The 27,513-nt window shown below is 41.8% G+C and overlaps 1 protein-coding gene across 1 annotated transcript in view; it reads left to right on the top strand.

Moving 5' to 3' along the window:
• Positions 1 to 27,513, top strand: part of Pect (phosphoethanolamine cytidylyltransferase) — an 87,454-nt gene that overhangs the window by 31,501 nt on the left and 28,440 nt on the right. Inside the window, exons 5-8 of the mRNA XM_068395126.1 lie at positions 429 to 507; positions 14,490 to 14,636; positions 14,808 to 15,008; positions 16,908 to 17,128. Coding sequence (XP_068251227.1) covers positions 429 to 507; positions 14,490 to 14,636; positions 14,808 to 15,008; positions 16,908 to 17,128 — 648 coding nt within the window. The remainder of the gene's footprint in view (positions 1 to 428; positions 508 to 14,489; positions 14,637 to 14,807; positions 15,009 to 16,907; positions 17,129 to 27,513) is intronic.

The raw sequence follows: 27,513 nt of genomic DNA on the forward strand, positions 1-27,513 counted from the left end.
TTAGCGTGTTTATGAAAGAAAAGGTGTCTTTTTGTAAGGCTTGGAATGGATTAGGCTACTTACATGTAAAACGCGACTCAGGATACGAAAAAATCAGCATACAAAACCGTATCCTGAACGGATTACTTTCGTATGCTGAGGCATCACTGTATTGTAAAAGAATTCTTTGGTTTTGTGTAAACTTTGATAATCCTTTTTACATTATTTGTAATGTATATGGGATCTCTTGATATTTCTGGCTTAATGATAACAGCAGAAAAAAATTTCATTGATGTTTACTGTATTGTATATACATGTACAGTACTGTAGCATTTAACCATCTATCATAGAGGATTGATACTTCATTTGATTTTCCAAGCAAACGTTTATTGTTTTTTTTGTTGTTTATTGAAAATATGTCTTCTATTTCTCTTGTATTTCATTCTCAGAGAATGTAAGAGAACGGAAGGCGTCAGCACAACTGACTTAGTTGGTAGGATGCTTTTAATGACTCGGCAACACCAGCAGGTTAGTTCTGTAGTTTCTATCTATTTTATATCCTTGTTGGGTATTCTTTTAGTAATTTTGTTATATTTATTTTGTATTACAAGAAAGATTTCAATTTTCATAAAGAAATGCTAACAGAATTTGAAATTGTATTCCTGTATGAATACAAACCTAAGTCCTTTAATATAAGTGTGATTTCAGTGAAGCTGCTAGTCTGCTCTTGAAATTATAATGAGGTGTTAGTAGTTACCAGTAGGTAATGGGGGAAGGCCCACCCTACTGCTGGCTCACCCAGTAGCCACTTTGATTTCAACCCGCAATGTGTACTAACGTACTCTCAGCATCTTAACCCAAACTTGGCTGAATTAATTTTCTGCGAAGGGTACGATTGGTGGAGAAACCGAAAGTAGACATGTAGACTGGCCTTGGAGATACTGATAGTAGCTGTAGGACCTTCATGAGCCAGTTGATGGTTGATCCTCATTCCTTGTATCCATCTTGCAGGGAACATAATTACTCACAAGCTTCTCTGTGTGAGGAATGTAGGGAGTGGCTGTTTCCTCAGTGGCAGGTGTACAGCAGGAGAAGGATGAAGTCTAAGGGTGATTCCTCTCCTTCAGGATCTCCCTCAAAGTTTAGGAAGTCGGCCAGACCTCTTCCTCCTATACCTAGTACCATGCCCTCAGATCTTTCCCCGTCGGCCTCCTCTAGTGGCGTTACATTGAAGGGCAGTGGTCTTAATCTAACTTTAGGATAAGGTCATGATGATAAAACTCATCCTGTATCCCCAAGTGATACTGGTGGACTTCCTTCTCAGAGTGAGTCCTTCAATTTTTTTCCAAATGTTGACCCGGGTCATGATGCTCTGACGATATGGGTGTCTTTGGGTTTGGAAGGTACTCCTTTCAAGCAGAAACTGATGTCGGCTCACGTAAAGGGGTGGCCACTTCAGTTGCACTTCCAGATACTTACCCTGTATGTGAGGACCTTTTTGCCCCAACATGACCATTCTTGGAAGCTATCCATCCTTTGGGGACGTATGAATGATGTCCTTCCCTCTGCTCAAAGTTTCAAGGAACTTGAGAAAGAACCTTATACGCCTCTGGATAGTTCATCACATAAACATAAAATCATGATCACCATTCAGAAGAAAGCGAAAAGTTTCTGTTGAAAACATCACTGTGCTTGCTCACGCTTCTTTTAGGGACATCTCACTTTTAGCATGCACCTTAGCTTGAATAGGATTACAAGAATTCTGTATCTTGCCAGCACATCTTGAAGACGAGATCTGATATATGGGTTACATGAAAATTCCACCCACGAAAATTTCACCCAAAGAAAATTCCACCCAAGGAAAATTCCACCCAGAGAAAATTCCACCCAGAGAAAATTCCACCCAGAGAAAATTCCACCCTGAGAAAATTCCACCCAAGGAAAGTTCCACCCAAGGAAAATTTCACCCAAGTTTATTTAAAGTATCAGGAGATTGCAAAAAGAATGGTTAAAAAGCAAAAATACAATAAAAAAAAAGTTCATGAAGCAAAATTTATGAGTTATATACTTACATTTCACACAGGATATATATTTAAGAAATTGCATCTCCAATAAGAAAGAATAAATGAAAAACAATAAGAGGAAAATATCAGGCATCGGAACTTTCAACAAGGGGTTTAATTCTGTCATTGATATAAGAATTTTAAAATTTGCTTCAAAAAGATTATGTTTAAGAAATTGGATATCCAATAAAAATAGCTAAAATTATTAAAAATAAGAGAAAAATTTAATTTAATGAAGGTTATATGCAACACCTCTTAGAAACTTCAAAATATCATTGACATCGAAACATTCGACAAGGTGCCTAAGTCTGGCATCAATACTTTTGTATGTATTTCTTTGATTGTGGTGATCCCCTCGAGTAATGTGAATAATTTTTGTTTGATTCTGGCTTTCTTCCTTTTGCAATGCGGCACAAAGTATCCAGAGATTTGGGTGTATGCTTGCTAACGACGATCGTAGAGCATTATGGAAACCTTCAGCTTCATTATTGGACCGTTGTATATTTTTCAATATTAAACTTAGCCGGTGATCATATAAGCTGTCAGCTCTGCTGCCCGACAGAAAAACCTAAGGACAAAATACGCCAGCGATCGCTATACAGGTGGGGGTGTACATCAACTGCGCCATCTGTCGAGCAGGTACTCAAGTACTCCATGTCAATACAGAACCAATTTTCTCTCTGTCGTGCCACTGGCAAGACCTACTAAATATGCTGTTACTAACTGGATTTGTTTTCACAACTATTTGGTGAAGTACACTATTCTAGTTTTGAGCTTTCGCTATGCAGGGGTTTTATCTTCATCTCAAAACTTGAACTCGTTTTGGATAGATTTAATTATGGTGACAAAGAGAGTATGGACTCTCTTTCACTTTTAAATGGCCGACCCTTCCCTTAGACGGAAGTGTGTTTAGGTTTTTAGTAATTTTGCTTAACACGTTATAGATCTATATATTTTATATCTCTCCGCCTTTATTAGGCCTCTTCGATTAACTTTCCATTTATTATAAACATATAAGAATTTTTATGTTTTGTTTATATGCGACCTTTCTTGATAGTAGGCGGTCCTAACTTGGAACCGAAGTTAATCAACGTTGAGCCCGTTATATCGTATTTAGCCTTTAAAGAATTTAAAACTTTTTAAATTTAATGTTTTATGAAAGAATTTCTTTGATAGTCTCGTACTGTTTTCAAAGATGAACTAACATTTAGTTTTTTAGACTACGCAGTTGTTGACGTTCAGGACGTTCAACTTGCGCTCTATCGTTACGATAGAGAGAGAGTGTATCACGGTTTCACTTTGCAGTAAGAGTAAATCGATTCTGACGTTTCGTTCATTCTTTCTTAGCTTAAATGGTTTAAATTCTAAATTAAAGGAACTTTTTATTTGGAAAACCTTTCAGTTTTTTCCTTCAGCCAAATAACATGTTTTGACGATATATAATTGGGCTCTTCTCTCAGGTGCGAAATCAAGAGAGAAAGAGAGAGAGAGATAGAGACGGAGGGAGAGAGAGGAAAAAAACGTTCCGTTCAAGCGGGTAACGTTGTTCTCTTGTTACTCTCCTCCCTAGTCGCTGTACGGGGAAGAAGGTAAAACGTTTCTAGGGTTTTATTCTTGTCCCCAGGCTATGTGCGGTGAGAGATTGTAAACGTAGTTTATTTGAACTAGTGTTTAGTCTCTTTCCCAGCCACTGAATTCTTTATCTTTATATATGTTTTCTGTTTTTGCTAGTATTAATGAGCTGCATTATACGACTGTTTTCGCAATTACTACCTTTTAATGAAGGGTAGAATTGCGTGTTTCAGGTAGAAATCAGTAAAAGTTTCGATTTCAGTGAAATAAGTGCAAAACAGAAAATCGAAGTGATAAAGTGATATGCGCAAAGTGTTACAGTGTTGCGTCCGAGGGTTCGTCTGTTCGTGCCTGTCGTTCACCTAGTCCGGGACCTCTTGCAAGCTCCCAAGCCCAGGGGAGAAGTAATGTCGAATGACTTATGGGTTCGTCAGGCCTTGATCAACGAACAGACGTTTTCCCTCCGTGGTTTCGGGCGTATCTACCCAAGATCGCCCTACCCACACAAAGACGAGAGAGCCCATTTACTTCTCGTCTGCGGAAGAGGTTTCTCGTAAGAAACCTTGGACCAAGGTCTCGCAGCTTATTAAGCGCAAGTCGGTCCCTTCCGCGCAAGTCCAACGGCCCAGGTGTAGCCACTGGGTCAGTTCGGACTCGCTGCAGTCTTCCGATGACTGCACACCTCCTAAGAGAGGCAAAGTGGTACCGCAACAGGCAGTAACACCGTCTGTTGCCGCACCTGCTGCTGTAGACCCTAAGTGGTCTTTGCTACAGTCTATGCAGACACAGTTAGCATCTTTTATGCAGGAGTATCGTGCGGAGAAGGTTGACGCTGCACCCGTTAGCCTACAACCAACCACGGTTGTGCGTACAGTAGACGCTGACGCTACCTGCTCCCGCACTCCGCCTGTGAGAGTTCCACCACCCATGCGCAGTGTACCCTGCCAGCCGCACGTTACGTTCACAGACGCACGCTACCCTCCGTTGACGTTCGCGAGTTACCACAACAACAGGAGGGTGGAGTTAAGTTGCTTTGTTTTGACGCTGTGCGTCAACCTCCGCAACCCACTGTGGTTACCGCTACTCGCCCGCAGCAGACTAGTCAGTCAGGAGTAGAGGCTTTGCTTCCCCACACAGCTATGGTTGTTGCCAGCTCACAGACTGTCAAGCAGTTACATGACGTTGCCTTCTGGTCTGCTACTAATGCACCAGTGCTGTATGTCCTCACGCACCTGTTGTGGTTGACAGTTCAGTTTTTGACAGTTCACAGACTGTCAAGCAGTTACATAACGTTGCCTTCTGGTCTGCTGCTAATGCACCAGTGAGACCCTCACTGAGATAACCTAGCTTTTATCGGACAAGGTTCCTGTAGATTAGAAAGTGCTGTTCTCCCTCCTACTGATATTCCTTTGAGGACAATGTCATTTGGAGAGGAGCCTTAAGCTGCTTTGCCTCCTATGGACTTTAATTAAATCATGATGATTTTTTAAGGATCTTCGTCCGGATCTTGTAACTGCTGCTCCTCGTTCGCCTAACGTCAGAACTTACTCTAGGCCTAGCTACTTCGAAGCCGTTGTTGTTAAGCTAGTGCTCTCTCGCTCTCCTAGAGAGCGTTACGTTGGCTAGGCGACTGGTTTTTGCACCAGGAGGAGTTTTAGGGATACAGCCTTTGATTTCCCTTCTTTTAAACTGGCTTATAGAGCGAGAGTCTGATAGGACACGAGAGAAGTTCTCGGCTTGGGAGTTCATGCCTCTGCCCAGATAGACTTCTCAATTCTGGTAGACTCGCCCTGGCGCCTAGCCAGGAGACGCTCCAAGTTGTTTACAGGTCAACTTCTCAACTTTTGTCGAGCCTTTGAAGTTTTGCTGTACTATTATGTCACACATAACAAGGCTTCCAGGGATGGTAAATGGTTCCGCCTCAGTCGCTAACCCCGTCTGTTGCCACACCTGCTCCCGTAGACCCTAAATGGGCTTTGCTGCAAGACATGCAGTCCAAGCTTGTGTCCTTGATAGAGGACTTAAATACGGAGAAGAACCTTCTGGCCAACAACCTTCCAACCGGTTGGTTGTGCGCCCTGTTGACGCTGAGGTATCCTACTCGCGTCTGCCAGTTGAGGTGGTTCCTCCACCGATGCGACCCAGTGTGGGTTGCCAGTCGCACGTTGACGTTAAGCGACGCTCGGAGGTGGTTGTTGACGTTCAGTGTGTCACTAGGAAGACGTTCAACAACCAGCAGAGGTGACTTGTTGTGACGCAGTGCGTCAACCTCAGCAACCCGGTAGGGTGTTGACTGTACAACCCAGACAGTCTAGACAGTTTCGGGTTGACGCTGTACTTCCTCGCGCACCCATGGTTGTTGACAGTTCACAGACTGTGCAGCAGTGCCATGATATTGCGTCCGGCTCCGTCACGCATCCTCCAGTGCGACCGGATTCAGCGAGTCAGACGTTGCCCACTCCGTTGCCGTTTCCTCATCAGTTTCGGATGAGGAACCCTCTGATGAGGACGTTGCTGAACTAGACGATCAACCCCCAGCCCTGCTATCCATCCAGAAGATGCTGAAGAAGGAACGCTGCCCAGTCAGGCTGTAGATGAGTCTGATAGGGACACTGTCATCCGTGGATCAATTTGTGTCACTAGGAAGACTACACCTCCGTCCTCTTCTTTACCATCTAGCTTTTCACTGGAAAAAGGACAAGACGCTAGAAGCGGTCTCGATCCCGGTTTCCGGAAAGATAAAGTCTGGTCTGACTTGGTGAAAGGACTATATCAACCTTAGAGAGGGTCTTCCCCTGACTGTTCAGACTCCCAACCACGTTCTCTTCTCGGACGCATCGGGCGTAGGCTGGGGTGCGACATTAGACGGTAGGGAATGCTCGGGATTATGGAACTCGAGTCAAAGGACAATGCATTTCAACTGCAAGAAGCTACTGGCAGTACGTCTGACCTGGAAAAGCTTCAGGTCTCTCCTTCAAGGCAAAGTGGTGGAGGTGAACTCGGACAACACCACGGCTTTGGCGTACATCTCCAAGCAAGGAGGGACCTACTCTCTGACATGGTACGAGATCGCAAGGGACCTCCTCACCTGGTCAAAAGGTCTAGACATTTCACTAGTAACGAGGTTCATCCAAGGCAACTTGAATGTCATGGCAGATTGTCTCAGTCGGAAGGGACAAATAATTCCAACAGAATGGACCCTCCACAAGGATGTATGCAAGAGACTTTGGGCCACCTGGGGCCAGCCAACCATAGATCTCTTCGCAACCTCGATGACCAAGAGGCTCCCAATATTTTGCTCACCAATCCCGGACCCAGCAGCAGTTCATATAGATGCCTTTCTACTAGATTGGTCACATCTAGATCTATATGCATTCCCTCCATTCAAGATTGTCAACAAGGTACTGCAGAAGTTCGCCTCTCACGAAGGGACAAGGTTGACGCTAGTTGCTTCCCTCTGGCCCGCGAGAGAATGGCTCACCGAGGTACTTCGATGGCTAGTAGACGTTCCCAGAACACTTCCCCTAAGGGTGGACCTTCTACGTCAGCCACGCGTAAAGAAGGTACACCAAGGCCTCCACGCTCTTCGTCTGACTGCCTTCAGACTATCGAAAGACTCTCGAGAGCTAGAGGCTTTTCGAAGGAGGCAACCAGAGCGATTGCTAGAGCAAGGAGAACATCCACCCTTAGAGTCTACCAATCGAAGTGGGAAATCTTCCGAAACTGGTGCAAGTCAGTATCCGTATCCTCGACCAGTACCTCTGTAACTCAAATAGCTGACTTTCTCTTATATCTGAGGAAAGAACGATCTCTTTCAGCTCCCACTATCAAGGGTTACAGAAGCATGTTGGCATTAGTCTTCCGTCACAGAGGCTTAGATCTTTCCAACAATAAAGATCTACAGGACCTTAAGTCTTTTGAGACCACGAAGGAGCGTCGTTTGGTTACACCTGGTTGGAATTTAGACGTGGTACTAAGATTCCTTATGTCAGACAGGTTCGAACCGCTACAATCAGCCTCCCTGAAAGATCTCACCTTTAAGACTCTTTTCCTGATATGCTTAGCCACAGCTAAAAGAGTCAGTGAGATTCATGCCTTCAGCAAGAACATCGGATTCTCATCCGAAACGGCTACATGTTCTACAACTTGGTTTTCTAGCCAAACACGAGCTGCCTTCTCGGCCTTGACCAATATCGTTCGATATTCCAAACTTATCGTATGGTTGGAAATGAACTAGAAAGAGTCTTATGTCCTGTAAGAGCTCTTAAGTTCTATTTAAAAACCTTTACGAGGCCCGTCTGAAGCTTTATGGTGTTCAGTTAAGAATCCATCTTTGCCTATGTCAAAGAATGCTTTATCCTATTTTATCAGACTGTTAATACGAGAAGCTCATTCCCATCTGAATGAGGAAGACCAAGCTTTGCTGAAAGTAAGGACACACGAAGTTAGAGCTGTCGCAACTTCCGTGGCCTTTAAACAAAATAGATCTCTGCAAAGTATAATCGACGCAACCTATTGGAAAAGCAAATCAGTGTTCGCGTCTTTTTATCTTAAGAATGTCCAGTCTCTTTACGAGAACTGCTACACTCTGGGACCATTCGTAGCAACGAGTGCAGTAGTGGGTGAGGGCTCAACCACTACAATTCCCTAATTCCATAACCTTTTTTAATCTTTCTCTTGAAATGTTTTATTATTGTTTTTGGGTTGTCCGGAAGGCTAAGAAGCCTTTCGCATCCTACTTGATTTGGCGGGTGGTCAAAGTCATTTCTTGAGAAGCGCCTAGATTAGAGGTTTTGATGAGGTCCTTTAGTATGGGTTGCAACCCTTCATACTTCAGCTCCTAGGAGTCGCTCAGCATCCTATGAGGATCGCGAGGCTCAGTAAGGAAGACGTACTGTACTTAAAAAGGCAGAGTAATTGTTCAAGTCGACTTCCTTACCAGGTACTTATTTATTTTATGTTTGTTATTTTGAATAACTGCTAAAATGAAATACAAAATACTTAGCTCATAATAATGTCAACATGTAATGCTGGTCTCTACCCACCCCCCTGGGTGTGAATCAGCTTATATGATCACCGGCTAAGTTTAATATTGAAAAATGTTATTTTTATTAATAAAATAAATTTTTGAATATACTTACCCAGTGATCATATATTAAAGGACCCTCCCTTCCTCCCCAATAGAGACCCAGTGGGCCGAGGAGAAAATTGGTTCTGTATTGACATGGAGTACTTGAGTACCTGATCGACAGATGGCGCAGTTGATGTACACCCCCACCTGTATAGCGATCGCTGGCGTATTTTGTCCTTAGGTTTTTCTGTCGGGCAGCAGAGCTGACAGCTTATATGATCACCGGGTAAGTATATTCAAAAATTTATTTTATTAATAAAAATAACATTTTGCAAGACCTGTTCATGTACATTCCAGAGACCTATTAAGAAAAGTGGCTCTCCTCTGTGGTTGGTTCCTCGTCCTCGGTACATGCCAATATAGGTGCTTTTAAAGAAACCAATAAACTCATCTGGTATATCATTATCGTCAGAAAGCAATTCAAATGCAGCGATAACTTCGGATGGTGGAAGAAATGCCAGAGCAATAAAGCATTTGATTTTAAGAGCAAACTGTGGGTCATTATTATACTGAGTTTTTCTGCCAATCTCACATTTGTTATTACACTGTGGACTTCCACAATGGAGCTTGATCCAGGATGATTATGGCTTCCAGATGTAAAAAATGATCTCAAGCACATGGGTTACTCTGATATTGTTTACTTGGTAACAAATGTTTTTTTTTTTATTTTGGTTATTTAGAATAATTGTTTGTTTGTTAAGAACTGTTATTTTGGTAATTTATTATTTTTTAGGTACTTCGTTTTAAATTGTTGTTTACTTTTTGGTAATTTCAAATTTTTTTTACTTGTTAAGAACTCTTATTTTGGTAATGCATTTCGTCCTTAGATACTTTGTTTTAAATTGTCGTTTACTAGGGTGGAAATTTCTTTGGGTGGAATTTTCCTTGGGTGGAATTATCTTTGGGTGGAATTTTCTCAGGGTGGAATTTTCCCTGGGTGGAATTTTCCCTGGGTGGAATTTTCTTTGGGTGGAATTTTCTGGGTGGAATTTTCTTGGGTGGAATTTTCCTGTCACGGATAAATGGGATCCTGTCTATGTTTGCATGCCAGTGGAAAACCCACCTGTTCATAAACTCCCACGTGTTCTCGCTGTAAGCGAACAAGTGCAAGACTTCAGTGTTTCTCCCATCTCTACTTGCTCCTTAACACATCAGTGCACACAAGACTTGAGCATGCTGTGGCTCACAAGCACAGGCCATCTTACCCAGCTACTAAGCACGCAATTAGTTTGTTATTGACAGATGATTCTTTCATTAAAACACACTCATGCTGAGCTTTTTTTTTTATTCCCAAGGGAAACAGAAATTTTGGAAATTACTCCAGTGCACTCGTGGGCCACTGAGGAAGCACGATCTCCATTACAGTTGGAAACAAGGCAATTTTGTGTATCACAGACAGCTTTATTAGGATCATTCTCCCTTGGACCATCACCAGTTTCAAGACAAATGCCATACTAATGAGAAGTGTTTTGAAATAGATATATTCACTCTTTCCTATAGAGCTCAAATTCCCAGAGAGTCCTCCAACCCGAGCTCCATATAAAAGATTCCAGAGTCTTCTTGGGCTTAACTAAGAACTTTCTCTATATCACGGACCAATGAAAGCTCACACAAAGAGGTGCAGGCAATCAATAACACCAGAACAACGACAAAGCATGAATCCTTGACAATACTTTCTCAAAGGGAGCACTGAAGAGAGAAAGGAAGGATAGGAGACACAAAAAAAAAAGAAAAAAAAAAGGTGTGATCCTTGCACTAAGGAGACTCCCTACCCCCAGGACCCTAAAGTTTAACCTTCTTATGATAAAGCATGGCTCTGTGAGACTTTTGAAGGACATCCATGCCATCTTTTCAGTGGCACAGGATTTGCTCTTGTCATCCAAGAATAGCATGGCAGCCAGGAGGAAGGATAACTTGAGGAAAGGAGAACCCTCTGAATATAACCCAGGTTTGTTTTTGCGTCAGGAAAGAAGTTTTGCCTGACAACAGCACTATTCAGAACCTAGTGATGATGTGTCTCCTACCAGACAAGAAGGTACCATTGACACACTGGCCTCCTCAACACTGGATTGAGGTCCCACATCAATCGAAGCCAAAGATCCAGAGTCTGAATCCAGTTTCCTGAAAGTCATAGCCCTGATAAGACAAGCCGTTGGACTGGGAGAACTAATCAAGGCCCCAATGAAAGGAAGGAATTCGTCGATGGATACCTCTAACATAGGAACTGTAGTAGCTGGTCAACAGGTAGAGTAGCAAACCTAGCTCTTTCAAAGGACAATAAGCAAAGCATTTAAGATAATGGTTGCACCTTCAGTATAGGATAAGAGTGAGAATTTATTCTCTTCCCCCTTTCTTGGGGTGCAGCAGTCGCACTGTTATAGTATATCGTGGAAACGGATGTTATTACAGATAAGCTTCACTAATGACTTCCTTTTCTATTATGATTAGAACAGAAGTGTTCATTCCCCTTTCTTCTAACACGGAGGAGGATGGATAAGAACGTAAACCCAACAATTTACTACAGGTATACCTCACCTTTCATCGGTAATTCGTTCAGGAGAGGCGACTTGAGTTAAAAAACGATGTGAGTCAAATTTACTTGTATCTGAATTTACTTGTTACTAGGATAAACCTCAAAATAACCAATCCCAGTTCTGTACCTTATTTGTAAATGTAATTTGAAAAAAATATTTGGTTACTAAGAATCAATTTTACGAATAAATTTGCATACATACTTGTAAATGTAGATGTTTACAATTTAGCATGTTTACTGTACATTGCTGGCTGTTTATTTGTGAATTTGGTTTGCTCTATGATAATATAAAATAGAAAGATTTTTAGGGTAAAATAACAAATTAAGTTGTTATAACTATTTTATGATAGTATAAAATAAACTTATTTGTTACATTCATTAATATGTACATTCAATATCTTTGTTTACATCGCATAGCCTATGCAGAGGGCTGCGTATCGTTAGCGCTAACAGCTGATTCGTCTGTTGTTGTTGTTATTCTATGCGCACTTTAATAAACTGGTCGAAAGAGTGTTGAACTGTGCTCCTCTTTTTTTCAAGGATTATTTAATAGGGAGCTAAATCATATCAACAATACTTTGTTAAATATATGTGAGCATAATTCTGATACTGTCGTGACCTTGAAAACTGCTGACACAAAACCCCCCCAAAAAATTGGTAATTGCTGTTGTTAAAGTACATCTTGAATTGATAATAGTAAAGTAAAATTATCAAACGAAGTTCAGATAACATCGAAAAACAGGATTATTCTAGACATCTTTGAGTTCATGTAAGTTATGCTGTCGACTAAAGCTACAGATTAGCTGATGAAATCGAATGACATCATAATCCCAGTCTACGATCTAACATAGATTTAAGCAAAGTAAAAATTTATTCGGTGAAGTATATACCTGACACTTTCTAAGGCAACAAAGATTTCTGTTGAATCTGTTCTTACCTCACACACACACACACACAGACACACACACACACACACAATTTATTTGTGTATAGTCTTTGAGATCAGCTGATCACAACCATAAAAAAGTAATTGTTGATTGTTAAGTTGCACTTGAAATTAAGAAAAAAAAGTATATAAAAATGTATTTTCAGATTTTATGTATTTTCATTCTTATTTATTGTACAATGATATGATTTTATGTGCTGTTAATGTTTCAAATGAAATATTATTGGAAGGAGAAAGGATTAATGAGGTAGAATCATTCAAGTATTTAGGAACTATGATATCCAATACAGGGTCTTTAGAATTAGAGTTCAGTGAAAGACTGAAAAAGCCAATCAGGCAATGGCTAGATTAAGTAAAATTTGGAAACCAAATCACTTGTAATTACATATAGAAATCAGACTATATATCAGTTTAGCGAGATCGGTGTTACCCTATAGACAAGAGTCATGGTATGACAATGAAACAATCTCCATTAGATTTTGTAGATTTGAGAACAAAGCCCTCAGAAGGATATTGGGAGTTAAATGGCAGGACAGGATTAGAAATTAAACTATAAAAGAGATTACTCGTGTGCCATATGTGGATGAGATAATGATGAGGGGTAGATGGGAGAGATGGTTTGGGCATGCTCTTTGCACTCCCCAAGAGAGATTAGTTCACCAAATGTTCAGTTGGGCTCCACAAGGCACTAGAAAAATTGGAAGACCCAGGCCTACATGGCTGAGGACTATGAAGCGAGAATTAGGAGATGATGAATGTTGAAGTATTCAATTAAAAGCTCAAGATAAAGACGACTGGTGAAATATAACCAAGGCCTTTTGTGTCAATAGGCGTAGGAGGAGGTGATGATGATGAATGCTTCAAATGGTAAATAGTTGAACTATCATAGAAAATGTCACTGTTAAGCTCTTAAAGACTGCTAATTGATATAAGAAGTCACAGCTGTTTTCATAGCACGTTCTCTAGGATTTATGCTAATTATGTGAACATTTACTTTGAATATAAGTATTTTAAAAAGGTTTTATATGCTCAAATTCTCATTTATAGTAAAGATATATGTTTTGTGTGCTTTTGATGCTATTCCAGGGATAGTATGACTTTGATACTTGTGGCAGACAGATGGAAAGTCAAAAAAAATGATTCAGAACTGGATTTTTAATTTTCCATGTTTAGTTTTTGACAACCCGATGCTAATTTGAAACCGATTTAACTCAAAACAACGAAAGTCGAGGTATACCTGTACTGTATTGCCTTACAATATGCAGTACAGTAGATACAGTATTCTACAAGTATGCAAGTTTTCCATGACTGCCTGTCATTAGACAACATGTAGCCTATACTGTAGACTAAAATGACTGCCATATAAAGAAAGTCAATTGTAGTCATCACTCTGCTTCCAAATGGTCCGAGTGCTTGGACATCCCAGGATTTCCTCCCACCTAAGGATAAGTCTCCTATTAAAGGTAAAGGTGTCTGGTTTCAGTTCCAGTTTCATCAGAATAGATACTCACCAGAACGTCAGCCGGACAAGCCCAACCCCCCTCTGTGGTGCCCAATCACAGCAGTATCATCCCAAGTAAACAGTTTAAACTCATGGTCCTGAACAGGGATGATTCTTCTACCATGTGAATGGAAGGTGAACGCGTTACCTCTGTACTAGGCAGGACAAAGATTTGTGTTCGGGTAGGAACAAATCACAAATTTCAAAATTAATTTGTATTTCTCCTAACTATACAAACTTGAGTCCTTTTTAGTTATACTTCCCGCCTTATTCACCTAGGTGAAGGGCAAATGGCTACTCGGCTTTCTGGCAGTGGGGCGGAGCTTCCTTGCTACCTGACAGTAACGACTTACACCTCTTTATGATTTGCACTAGAGTTTTCTAGCTTCACTGAAGTCATGCTCTAATTAATGAACTCAGGTTTATATAGTTAAGAAAAATAGAAATAAGATTTAGAATTTGTATTTGTGAATACAGTAATGGAAACTTGAAAGAACTGAAATAATACAGGTCTTTAGTATTTACTATGCTTTAATGAAATAGAAGTTTCTTAGCATCTACTGGAGAAATGAATAATAATAGAAACTGACTTAGATCTACTGAAGAGAAGGTTTTGCTTCAAATTTGTTATGCATTGTTGTGTTTGCATTGGATGCTATAGAGTATTGTGTTTATTACTTAGAAAATCTTCTAGATTAAACAACATAGCTTTATATTTTTATGCAATGAGTACATTCTGGTGATTGGCATGCTGTATTTTGTAGGTGGGAGACGCTGAATATCGAGTAGAGCGCAGTCATTCTGATAGTCTAGGTACAGATGCAAGTGCTCAATCTCCGTGGACTGGGGTCACGCAGTTCCTTCCAACGACGCAAAAAATTATGCAGTTTTCATCGGGCCTTACACCAAAAGTAAGTCAAATTTATTGCAACTAGTGTTTAGTAATTTTTAAAATTCAACTAATGCAGAAGTAATATAATTTAGCTGAATAATAAGATAATTAAAGTGATTAAAGAATTTATCTTTTTAGTTAAGGTAATTAGACTTTTTTATTACAGCATAATGTGTTTTTCTTGTTCCAGTCAGACGATAAGATTGTTTATGTAGCTGGTGCCTTTGACTTATTTCACGTTGGCCACCTTGACTTCCTAGAAAAAGCTCGACAGGAGGGTGATTTCTTGATAGTAGGGCTACACACAGACCCTGTTGTCAACCGTTATAAAGGTGCAAACTATCCTATAATGAACTTACATGAACGTGTCCTGTCAGTATTAGCTTGCAAGGTATGCATTTCCTTAATATGTTTTTTGTCATCATTAGATTTTAAGATTTTAGAAATATATTTATCATGTCAATATAGTAATGTATTGGGCCTACTGCTTTTATGCATTATTATTTTTTAGGCTTACTGTATAGCTAATTACCTTCTTGGATCTTCAGCTAGATTCCAACAATGTGAAAAGAATATATTTTCCAAGCTTTTGCCCTCCATATTATCCATATCAATGTTAGGCAGACTTCTCAGTTTCAGTAATGCATGATATTGTACAAGGCAACATTGTTAACCTTTCCTGATGCCCTCCCTTTTTTATATTTAAGATCAGTATAAGTGTTCAAACTTGCATTGTAGAACTACTGTAAATAAAGAAAAACAAATTTTCTGTTGGTTTTCCCTAAATGGGATTAGACTATAAAGGGGTTTTTTCCTCTATTGTATGTGTAATACACTTTACTAGAACCCCCACATCAATGCCTTCTCTGGACTTCCCATCAGATTTATGCCCTTTTTACTAAAGCAGATTCAAGAATGTAGATCACATATCAGAAAGTCCAATTCAATAACTACACACATTTATAAATATAGAATGTAGCTGACAATAGGGAAAAATTGCCATTTGAGTAATATTATTTACACTGATGCTCCTAGATACAGTATATATGTACTAATCAACTTCTTTCATTAGGGCAAAATCTTTTGGTAATAAGAGGAAAATGGTGTAGGAATTGGATCAAGACAAATGGAAGCCTCACGTCAAAATGTAGTTATTGTATTGTGTTTTGATGAGTTGAGAGTATTCTTCATACTCCTTAGCATGGTGAATTTGGAACAGAATGTTTTATTTTTGATGAACTGCTCAGAAATGCTTATGATAAACTAATGGAACATGTCAGCTCACTTTGCCACTAAAACCAAATCTGGAAAGGAGGGTCAAATAAGGATCTCCCTGTAGCATAAAAGGTTCTCGACACATATTGGCCCGTATTTCATCCATTTGGCAAATGTTGAGCAATTATCAGCATTAGATATATGGAATTCGGGCCATTTGGCTTAGCAATGGTAGCAGGGAAAGGAAAAACCCCAGAGGTGTACAGTACTGTAATATGAAGTTATAGGTAAGAGAGGTTTGACACCATGATGGAAGAAAGAAATTGGAACAGAGACAAAGTAAAAGGCTAGAAAGTGGGTCCAATTAGGGGCATTAGAATGGTACCAAGACCTTTTAGGTAATAATCATTGTGCACAGTGTTGGGTGTATAGCAGTCATTTAATTCCACTAATGAGGTCAAATGGTTCAAAACTTTTTTTCATCTACATACCCTCTAGTATGTACGCTATTGTCTGTTAAATGGTATTTCTGAAAAATAATTGAGTTTGACAGGAAAATTTTGAAAAAACACAGGAAACATTCTAGGCATTTTAATTGCACATTTTGTTATTGTATCATTAGTTTGCTGTACAAGGCACAAAAGTTGATGACAGTTGATTGTTGGTGAGAGAATGTACGTTTTTATTATTATTTTTCTAGTAAGCAGACTACTACAAAATACAAATACTTTTTTAATTCATTCAGTATTTATCTCAAAGCTTGAGATGGTTTGGATATGTGATGAGAAGGGATGAGGAACAGGTTGTGTGAAAAGCATGAGATTCAGAATTTTTTTTGACTAAAAACTGTAGGAAGACCCGGTAAATTATGTAAAATGGGATATATGAGCATCTCAACCTGTTGGAAGTTCAAGAAGAGAGGATACAGAATGAAAGAGAACTATAAGATTGATAACATTGCACTTAACCCCATAAAACTGATGATGATGATGTTTTAATTATTTTTTACAATTAGGATATTTCATTTAGTACTTAAACATAGGCACTTCACTTTTGACTTTAATTTTATTTTCAGTATGTTAGCGAGGTTGTGATTGGTGCTCCGTACTCTGTTACTTCGGACCTCATGGACCAGTTGAAAGTGGATTTGGTATGCCATGGAGTGACTGAAGTCATGCCAGATTCTGACGGAAGTGATCCCTATTCTGAACCAAAGACCAGAAATAAATTCAAGATACTTAATTCTGGAAATGAAATGACGACACAGAGGATTGTAGAACGAATTATTGAACACAGGTGAGTGCTTGACCAATTAACAAAATATGTACACATTTTAATACTTTACTTCATTCCTTTTCTTTTAAAATCTCCATAGTGGGGTAATACCATCAGTGTACCTCACTATAGCCATAACTTAAGGTTCTTTGCAGTGTTCCTTTGATTCTTACATTACTGTAGTAGCATTTTTATAATATCCTTCAACTCTACCATTATATCAACTTCCTTCCTTCTATCTTGCTGTCCAACCTCTTGAACTTTTACTTCATAGAGCATTTGCAGGGTTTTCCTCAGTTGCCTTGTGGTGCTGAATGGTTTCACAGCTCACATCGCTGGGATATATAGCCCAAATTCTTCCTTCATTCTAATCTTCTTTTGAATTGATTATTAATGTTATAATGTGATGTTAGATCACTTGGATGGTAAGATAGAATTTTGATAAAATCTTCATAGAATAGTATTCAGATTTAAGCTCACCAAATTAAGACTTGAGCGCACCAAGGAAATGTAGTATTGCTGTAAATTAAAGTGCCAGTGTCCTGTTATTACAGTATCTTTGTAGTAATTTCATAAGTGACAACTTTAAGAAATCTTACATTCTCTCTCATGCCTGAGAGTGTGGAGACAATTGGATGAAAACTCTTAGGTCATAGGGTATCGTTGGTTGTTCAATCATCTTTTCAGAAAGTTATCGGTTGGTCTTTCATCCTAGATTTGATGAGTCCTTATATACAACAACTAATTTTAATTGCTCGTCTGATAAATGACGTAAGTTTACACTCCCAAAATTACATAGTGCAAGTGTCTTCTCTTTATTGCCCTTTTCTATGTACAGTAATCCCTCGCCATATCGCGGTTCACCCGTGTACATCGTAGATTTATGAAAATATTACATTATATGTAAATCTATTTTTAAACATAAGACTTACCCGGTAGTTATATATATAGCTTACGTCCATGACGTCACGGCAGAAAATTCAAAACTCGCGCCAATCGCCGATTGGATTGCCAGGTGTACCACCCGCGCGCCCCTAGTGAGGTACCTGGAACCATTCCATGATACCACATATCTTCCCTGCTGACATCGTTGGATATTCTACTCGCTAATAACTTGATATTATTGCTGTTTACTTTGGTGATGTACAATAATTTGGTTTTGACTCTCGCTTGTTTGGATTTTCTATTGGATACTCTTGATTTATGTTTGGATTTTGATATTTTGACCCTTGCTTGTTGATCTCTCTTACAAATTTTTCAAAATGGCCATCCCCCCTTTTACTTTTAGAGTATGTGTGAGTGGGTGTAAGACCCGTTTGGCTAAGGCCTCAATTGATCCACATTCGCTCTGTGTTACATGCAGAGGTAAGGTATGTGAGTTGGATGATAGATGTGATGAATGCATTCTATTATCTGAGCATGAGTGGCTAAAGTTTGATCGCTATACGCGTAAACTAGAAAGAGATAAGTTGAGACGTAGTTCTTCTCGTTCTTCCAGAGACTTTTCCTCTTCCCATGTCACCGAACCTATTCCTTCCCCTGTAGTGGTAGTTTCTGATCCCATTACGGTTACTGCTAATGAGCCTATGCTTAAAGATATGATGTTGGCTATTTAAGCTTTGGGTACGAAGGTTGAATCTATCGCTGCGGACAGGACGCAATTAATGTCTGATGTGAAGTAGTTAAAAGGTGACAGTGCTAGAAGTGCAGTGAACTTATTTAGGCAGTGGAGGGTGCGCCTGCTTGGGCTTGTCGTTCTCCTTGTCTTAGACCTCTTCCAAGCTCCCCAACCCCAGGGAGAAGGAATGTCGAACGACGAAAGGAAACGAGAGGCTTTAGCTCCCGAGCAGACGTCCCCTCGAGCGTTCCTGTTGACGTTTCCTAGGACGTTCTCCCTCACCATACGAAAGGTGAGGTTAAGGTGTTTTCTTCATCCTCGGATGACGCAGTTCCTAAAAGAGGCTGGCGTCAAGCGTCCAGACCTCTTGGGAGGAAAATGGATAATGTCAACCAGCGTCCTACCAGGACACCGCAAGTTCCTGGTTGTAGCCATTGGAGCAGTCCAGAGCGTTTTCCTTCCACTAAAGAGAGCTCGCCTGCCAAACATCCTGCTAGGACGTTGGATTCTGTAAAGAATCGTCCAGTTGTTGGGCAGTTATCTGAACCGGGCATGACCTCAGTTCATGCTCCTCCACCATCAGATTGGTTATCGCCCTCTGGACACTCTGAGCGTTCTTTGAGCGGCGTGGAGAGCCAACCTGTGATTGACGTGGCATCACCTGTATCACAAGTTGACCCGAATCTTAATATGCTGTAAGAGATGCAGCAAAGACTCATCATTTATGCAAAGTTACCAAGCTACTGACAGTAAAAGGGTAGCGTGCCTAGATCCTGAGCGTCAGGATGCTTCCTTTCTGGACGCCAAGCGGCGCAAGGCGGTGAGTCGAACGTTTGGACGTCTCCCCCCGTTAAATGTCCTAAAACTGTTCCTAATAAGGAAAGTGGGCATAATCTTGACCCCCGAATGTCAGGCAACCAAACGTGACACCAGGCGTCAAGCAGCCTGTCGTAACAGTGAGTGTCAAGTGACCAGACGTAACGTCGAGCAATCAACAGCGCGAAGCGCCGAGCGTCCTTGTAAACGTGACGTTAAACGTCCTACAGAACGTGATCTTGAACGTCCAGCGAAACGTGAAGTTGAACGTCCTGCCATACGTGAAGTCGAGCGTCCTACAAAGCGAGGCGCCGAACATCCTAATAGAAGTGATGGTGAACGTCCTACAGGAAGTGATATCGAACGTCCAGTAAGACGTGATGTCGAGCGTCCTCCAGAGCGAGGCATCGAGCGTCCTACTTTACGTAGTGTTGAACGTACTACAGGACGTGTTCTAGATTGTCCAGCAAAGCGTGGCGTTGAGCATCCAGCTAGTCGTGACGTCGTGTGTCCTATGATTCAGGACGTCGAACGTCCAGCGAGACATGATGTCGAGCGTCCTCCATGACGCGACATCGAGCGGCCAGCAGCCAGGCAGGACGTCGAGCGCCAAGCAGGAGGCGATGTCGAGCGTGACACTGAGCGTCGAGCTTCCTTAATGAAAGTCAAGAAAGGACTCATGTCTTTGAGGATGCAAGCTTCGGACTTCATGATGATCTTAGTCAAATCAAGAGTCGAGATCAAGAACTCTTTAGTTCCGATCGCGTGGATTGCGAGCGTTTCAGAGTGTCAAGGGGCTTTGTCAGAGGAAGAATTTGACGATCACCTTTCCCCTGTCGAACTTTTTGAGGAGTTATCAGAAGGAGAAGACTCTAAGTCGTTTCGTCCTTCAGTGGATCTGAAGAAACTCATGAAAGTCTTCAACCATGAGTTTCCAGATTCTTTTGTTCCCGTTGCTCCACGTTCGCCTCAATCAGAATTCATGCTTGGGAAGACGTCAAAGAAGTCTCTTTTTACCAGAATGGTTCTGTCTTGATCATCAAAAAGAGCTCTTAGGATGATGGGAGACTGGATGGACTCCAAAAAGGACCAAGGGAAAGCAGCCTTCGCGTTCCCTCCGACTAGATTAGCATCTAGATCTAGAATCTGGTACGATACGGGAGAAGTTCTCGGCTTGGGAGTTCCTGCCTCTGCCCAGGGAGATTTCTCAAGTCTAGTAGACGCTCCCCGTCGATCAGCCATGAGGAAGACCAAGATTCTCTGGTCTACTTCAGAGTTAGACCATCTGCTCAAAGGTGTCTTTAGAGCCTTCGAGGTTTTCAATTTCCTCGATTGGACTCTGGGAGCCTTGGGCAAGAAGGTTTCTGCTCTTAAAGAAGGTGACTCTTCTAGTTTAATCCATATCATGTCCTGTATGGATAAGGCATTACGAGACAAATCGAATGAGTTGATAGTGATTTTCGCAGCAGGAATACTTAAGAAGAGAGCTCAGATGTGTTCTTTTTTGTCTCTTGGGGTTACTCCCTTTCAGAAATCAGAATTGCTATATGCTCCGTTGTCTTTCTCTCTTTTTCCGCAAGATCTGATTAGAGAGATTTCTTCCGCATTGACTCAGAAGGCCACCCAAGATCTGGTCTCAAAGACGGCAAGAAAGGTCCTTCCATCTTCCTTCTCTAGCCGCAAACCAAAGGATGAAACACCTTTCCCTAAGTTTTCTCAGCCCTTTCAAGGGAAGACTTCCAGCAGGGGTAGCTCTAGGCCCGATGGAAGGAGAGCAAAGAGGAGAGGATTCAGGACAGGGTGAAGCAGATTCTGTCAGCTTTTGCCTTCAGGCAGTAGGAGCCAGACTACACATCTTCTGGCAAGCGTGGGAGACGAGGGGGGAGACCTTTGGTCAGTTCAACTTCTCAAGGAGGGTTACAAAATCCCTTTTATAGGGAAACCTCCTTTGGTTTTAACCCCAGTAGATCTCTCTCCCAGATACAGAGAGGAGTCAAAGAGGCAAGCTTTACAACTCCAAGTGTCTCTCTTGTTGGAGAAGGGGGCCATAGAGAGGGTGCAAGACTTGCAGTCACCAGGTTTTTACAACCGCCTGTTCCTGATTCCCAAGAACTCAAGGGGATGGCATCCAGTTCTAGACGTAAGTTCACTCAACACATTTGTCCAAAAGACGAAGTTCTCTATGGAGACTTCAAAGTCGGTTCTTGCAGCAGTAAGAATGGGCGACTGGATGGTCTCATTAGACCTCCAGGACGCTTACTTTCACATCCCTATTCATCCGAGCTTCAAGCATTATCTGAGGTTCGTCTTCAAGGGGGAAGTGTTTCAGTTTCGAGCCCTGTGTTTCGGCCTCAGCACTGCCCCTCAAATATTTACGAAACTTATGCTCAATGTAGCAAGGATTCTCCACTCAAGAGGCATCAGAGCCTCCCTGTATCTAGACGATTGGCTTCTCAGAGCTCGCTCATACGATCACTGCCTGAAGGATCTTCAGATAACATTGAATTTAACCGAAGAATTGGGTCTTCTTGTCAACAAGGACAAATCTCTTCTGACACCATCACAAGAGATACTCTATTTGGGGATGGTGATTCAGAGTCGAGTTTTTCGGGCTTTTCCATTTCCCTTAAGGACGGAGCAAGCCATCTTGAAACTGCAATCTTTTCTAAAGGAGCAGAAGTGTTCTGCGAGGAAGTGGATGAGCCTGTTGGGAACCCTCTCCTCGTTGGAACAGTTTGTCTCTTTAGGAAGGCTGAATCTTCGACCTCTCCAATTCCACCTCAATCATCATTGGAACAGGAAGAAGGATTTAGAGACGATGTGCATTCCAGTCACGGAGTCCATAAGAAGTTGCCTTCAGTGGTGGAATGATCCAGACAATTTTCAAGAAGGTTACCCCTTAGAACAGAAGAACCCAGACCTTGTGTTGTGTTCCGACGCCTCGGACTCTTGGTGGGGAGCAACACTGGGCAAGTTGGAAGTTTTGGGGTTGTGGACAGAGGTTCAGAAGAACTTCCACATCAACCAAGAGGAATTGTTAGCAGTCCTGTTGGCCCTAAGAAGCTTCGAAGGGTCAGTTCTGAACAAAGTGGTGCAGGTCAATGCCGACAACACCACGGCATTGGCTTACATTGCCAAGCAAGGCGGAACCTACTCGATTTCTCTTTACGAGACGGCGAGGAATCTCCTCATCTGGGCAAAGGAAAGAAATGTAGTTCTGATTACAAGGTTCATCCAAGGGGAGAAGAACATGATGGCAGACAGCCTCAGCAGGAGAGGTCAAGTCCTACCCACAGAGTGGACACTCCATCAAAAAGTTTGCAAGAATCTGTGGTGACTTTGGGGTCGCCCTTGCATAGACCTTTTCGCGACCTTGAAGATAAAGAGGCTAGAAACTTATTGCTCCCCTGTGCCAGATCTCGAAGCAGTCCACACGGACGCGTTCCTGCTAGATTGGTCCAATCTGGACGTGTACGTTTTTCCACCGTTCAAGATCCTTTACAAGGTGTTACAAAAGTTTGTGTCAAGCGAAGGGACCAGAATGACTCTAGTAGGCCCCTTTTGGCCCTCAAGAGAATGGTTCATAGAGGTACTAGAATGGATGGTGGACACTCCAAGAAGCCTTCCATTAAGAGTAAATTTACTCAAACAGCCCCACTTGGAAAGACACCATCAAAGTCTCCAAAATCTTCAGCTAACTGCCTTCAGACTATCGAAAAACTCACAAGAGCTAGAGGCTTTTCAAAGGAGGCAGCTAGAGCTATTGCAAGAGCAAGAAGGCCTTCGACCATCAGGGTCTATCAATCCAAGTGGGAGGTTTTTAGAGAATGGTGCAGAGTCAACTCTGTTTCCTCATCCAGTACCTCTGTAACTCAGATTGCGGACTTCCTTTTATATACCTGCGAAGGAAGCGCAATTTTTCATCATCCACCATCAAGGGATACAGGAGTATGTTGGCAACTGTATTCAGGCACAGAGACTTGGACCTTTCGAATAATAAAGACCTACAGGAACTTCTTAAAAAATCTTTTGATACATCAAAGCATCGTCACCAGGATTCACCAGCTTGGAATCTGGATATAGTCCTGAAGTTCCTTATGAGTGACAGGTTTGAGCCCTTGCACTCAACTTCTCTTAAGGACCTCACGATGAAACCCCTTGGTTAGTCTGGCAACAGCCAAGAGAGTTAGTGAAATCCATGCGTTTAGTAAAAACGTGGGTTTTCGAGATGAAGCTATCTGCTTATTGCAGTTGGGCTTTCTCGCCATGAATGAACGCCCTTCTCAACCTTGGCCCAAGGCTTTTGAGATTCCGAATCTTTCTGATGTGGTTGGTGAAGAGTTGGAGAGAGTCCTATGCCCAGTAAGAGCCCTAAAGTTCTACCTGGACAGAACGAAAGAGTTGTGAGGCAAGTTGGAAGCCCTGTGGTGCTCGATCAAGAAGCCCTCCTTGCAGATGTCAAGAATGCCCTTTCATTCTTCATCAGACTTTTAATAAGAGAGGCTCATGCACATTGCAGTGAGACAGACTTTAGACTTTTAAAGGTCAAGAGTCACGAAGTTAGAGCTGTAGCAACCTCAGTGGCCTTCAAACAGAATAGATCATTGCTGAGCATTATGGACACATCCTTTTGGAGGAGCAGATCTGTGTTCACTTCACACTATTTGAAAAGTGTCCAGACTCTTTATGAGGACTGTTACACTCTGGGACCATTCGTAGCAGCGAGTGCAGTAGTGGGGGAAGGATCCACCACTACAGTCCCATGATCCTAATACCTTTTTCTTCTCTTGGAAATTTTAATTTGTTTTTTATGGTTGTCTTGTGGAGATTGCGACAGTTCTGCAATCATTGATTTGGTCAGGTGGTCAATTTTGTTCCTTGAGAATGCCTGGAACTGGGTATTAGAGGAGGCTCTGTCACATAGAGGTATGTACACCGGTTTGACAGCTCCTAGAGATCTTCAGCCCCCTGAGAGGATCGCTGGATCTCATAAGGAAAGCGGACATAATGGCAGAGAATCATTGAAGTCAGCTTCCTTATCAGGTACAGTACGAACCCTTAAGCTTGTTTTTATTAACTCTTAAGCAGAATTCCAACTATATTGGCTGTCTCTAACCCTCTACCAAAGGTGTTAATCAGCTATATATATAACTACCGGGTAAGTCTTATGTTTAAAAATTTTATTTTCCTTATAAAATAAATTTTTTAACATACTTACCCAGTAGTTATATATAATTAAATTCCCACCCTCCTCCCCTCTAGAGACTAGAGGCATGGAAGATATGAGGAATCATGGAATGGTTCCAGGTACCTCGTTAGGGGCGTGCAGGTGGTACACCTGGCTATCCAATCGGCGATTGGCGCGAGTTTTGAATTTTCTGCCGTGACGTCAGGGACGTAAGCTATATATATAACTACCGGGTAAGTATGTTCACAAATTTATTTTATAATGAAAATAACATATTATGGACTTTATATTGCGGGTTTCTGAGGATAGATAAGTTTTATATTTTTCATCTTCTAATTATTGTTTGTTATAAATAGTCATTTTGGGCCTGAGAATTAATAAAGGAAATTACAATAATACAGTACAACATATACTTGTGTAACACTTGCAATTTATTATAATTTGGTCTCAAAAAAGGAACTCGCTTGATACACGAGATATATGACAAAATAATTTCTTATGGGTGAAAATTTGGTGCTAGCTTGATATTCTCATATCAAGCTAACACCAAATTTTCACCAATAAGAAATTATTTTGTCAAATATCTCGTGTATCAAGCGAGTTCCTTTTTTGAGACCAAATTATAATAAATCGAACCATTTCTTATTAGCCTCTTTATCAAAACTTCTAGTTCAACAACTTGAAAAACCAAAAGAAAACTAAAGATAAAAGCATATTTAGTAACGATATAAACAGCCAAACGAAAAACAGCTATTTGCGCCTATGTAGCATACAAACCCTTTTCCTTTAATTAAGGAGATTGATTCAGTATGAGCCAAAGTCAGTCGTTAGAGTTGGATAACAAGTGGTTATCCAGCTGGTGCTGGTGCAGGGCAATTATCCTTGCTTCCCCCCTTCCAGCCGGAGAGCTTTCATTTTTTATTTGGCTGCTGACACATATACATGTACAGTCAGCTCCTGTCAAACATTTTCATTTTATTTATCTTTTCTAAAAGTGATAGGCTGTTATAGAATGGTAGCTAGAAGTTTGTGATTGCCAAGGGAAGGATGAATGCTACAACTGGTTTATGGCTAAACCAGCTGTGGATCCACACTCCTATGGGCATCTTGTAGCGGGCATGCATCCCCATGGACTGATGCATGCCTGTTCATAGGCATCCCCTTGTGCTGATCATAGGTCTTGGCTCCTGGTACAATGACAGGCATAATACCTTAAGGGGAGGAAGCCTGTAAAGCATTAGTATGAGTTGGACTGAGCAACGCTCAAGAAGACTCCAAGGAAGACTTTCACTGCTCCAGTCTCCTTGTGTGGTACAACTGTTGCCGGAAGCTCTTTGCCCATGACTGTACAGGTTCTTGATGATGAGTTTGACTTAAGGAAGTCTTGGGCTTTCTTAGGTCTTTAAGGTGGGCCTTCCATAACTTTGTTAAAGGAGTTAGTAGCCAATTAGATTTCTCCCCCTGTTGCCCCTGTACAAGTGTGTCTCAAGTGTCCCTGGCAGTGCTATGGCATGGGCCCCATAGATGGGTGCAAATGCAAAAAAGCTAAAATAAGTGTTACTCCTTGTGCCACGGGGTCTGGAGCCGTTTCTCCTACCTTAGTGTCTGTAGTTGCACTCTTTGCAGGATCTTTGTGGCTTGCGAGTGTGTCATCATTTTCCCTGTGACAGTGAGGCCCCTTGTTGTGGCTCCTGGTGAAGCAACTCGTAAGGTATCTCTTCCCTGGGGACTGTTGTTGTTGATGGTCGCTCAGACCTCAACCATCCTGCTTTTAGAGCCAGAGGGAGGAAGAAGTGTGTGCACTCTCTTTCCTCGTCCTTCTCCTTGCTGTCCCCTGTCTCAGATTCTGACTATTCTTCTTAGACAAAGAAGAGGAAGTTGTCAAAAAATGTCCATGGGTCGTGGCTGAGGTCCCAGCTCCCTCGGCAGTCGCAGCTCCCTCGGCAGTCCCAGCTATCCTGACCAGGACAGAAATGCTTGTCTGTATACTTTTTGTTCCAAGGTTGATGGATGAGCTTCAGTGACCTCCATCTCCCTTCCAGGACACTGGACGGCCACTCCTTCCTCTACCGAAGAGTTGTCACTCGGGTTGGTAGAGCATGGTAGCATTTGAGGCTGTACTCGAGCGCATGCAGGCTTGGTAGACCAAGAATGTGGGGCAGGCTAGGGTAACCCTTCCGTCCCAACCCACACTAGAAGTAGTACTTCTTCCGGTTCTGCTGGGTCCCATGCCAGGAGCTCTCCTGTTACTGTTAGCCTGCCAGGCCTTTGTCATATTCACAGGGGTTGGAAGGTTGGAACAGTCTCTGGAGCATGCTGCCTCAGCCTCGCCCGAGGCGAAGTGAGGGTGCTAGTTTACAGGATGTCTCAAGGACTTCAAACGTCAGTCCAGCACCCGATGAGGCAGACTACCCCAAGTCAGAGTTCCTTTGTGAAGGTCCTTGTCTTTATTTGTGAGTACATTGGTCTGGGGGAGGCAACCATGGCATCTCCAGCAAGGAGGACTTCAGTCATTGATTAACACTTAGCAGTGCTCCTCAAGGTTCAAAGCGTTTTTGGAATTGCCTTGGCCAGATCGGGTGGACTTAGCCCTGGATCAAGTGGATGATCGGATTTGTGGATCTGAGAACTCACTCCAGTCCATTTGGTCAAGCAAGAGCCTTACCTCAACCCCCCCCCCCCCCCCCCCCCCCCGGCAGCAGTGGTTCTGCATGCCAGAGAATGCTGCATCTTCACTCCTGCACATTTTGGCCTCTGAGTTGGCAGCCATAAAAGCCTTGGCCT

This window comes from Palaemon carinicauda, chromosome 20 (assembly GCF_036898095.1).
Source record: "Palaemon carinicauda isolate YSFRI2023 chromosome 20, ASM3689809v2, whole genome shotgun sequence".
NCBI classification, from domain to species: Eukaryota; Metazoa; Arthropoda; class Malacostraca; order Decapoda; family Palaemonidae; genus Palaemon; species Palaemon carinicauda.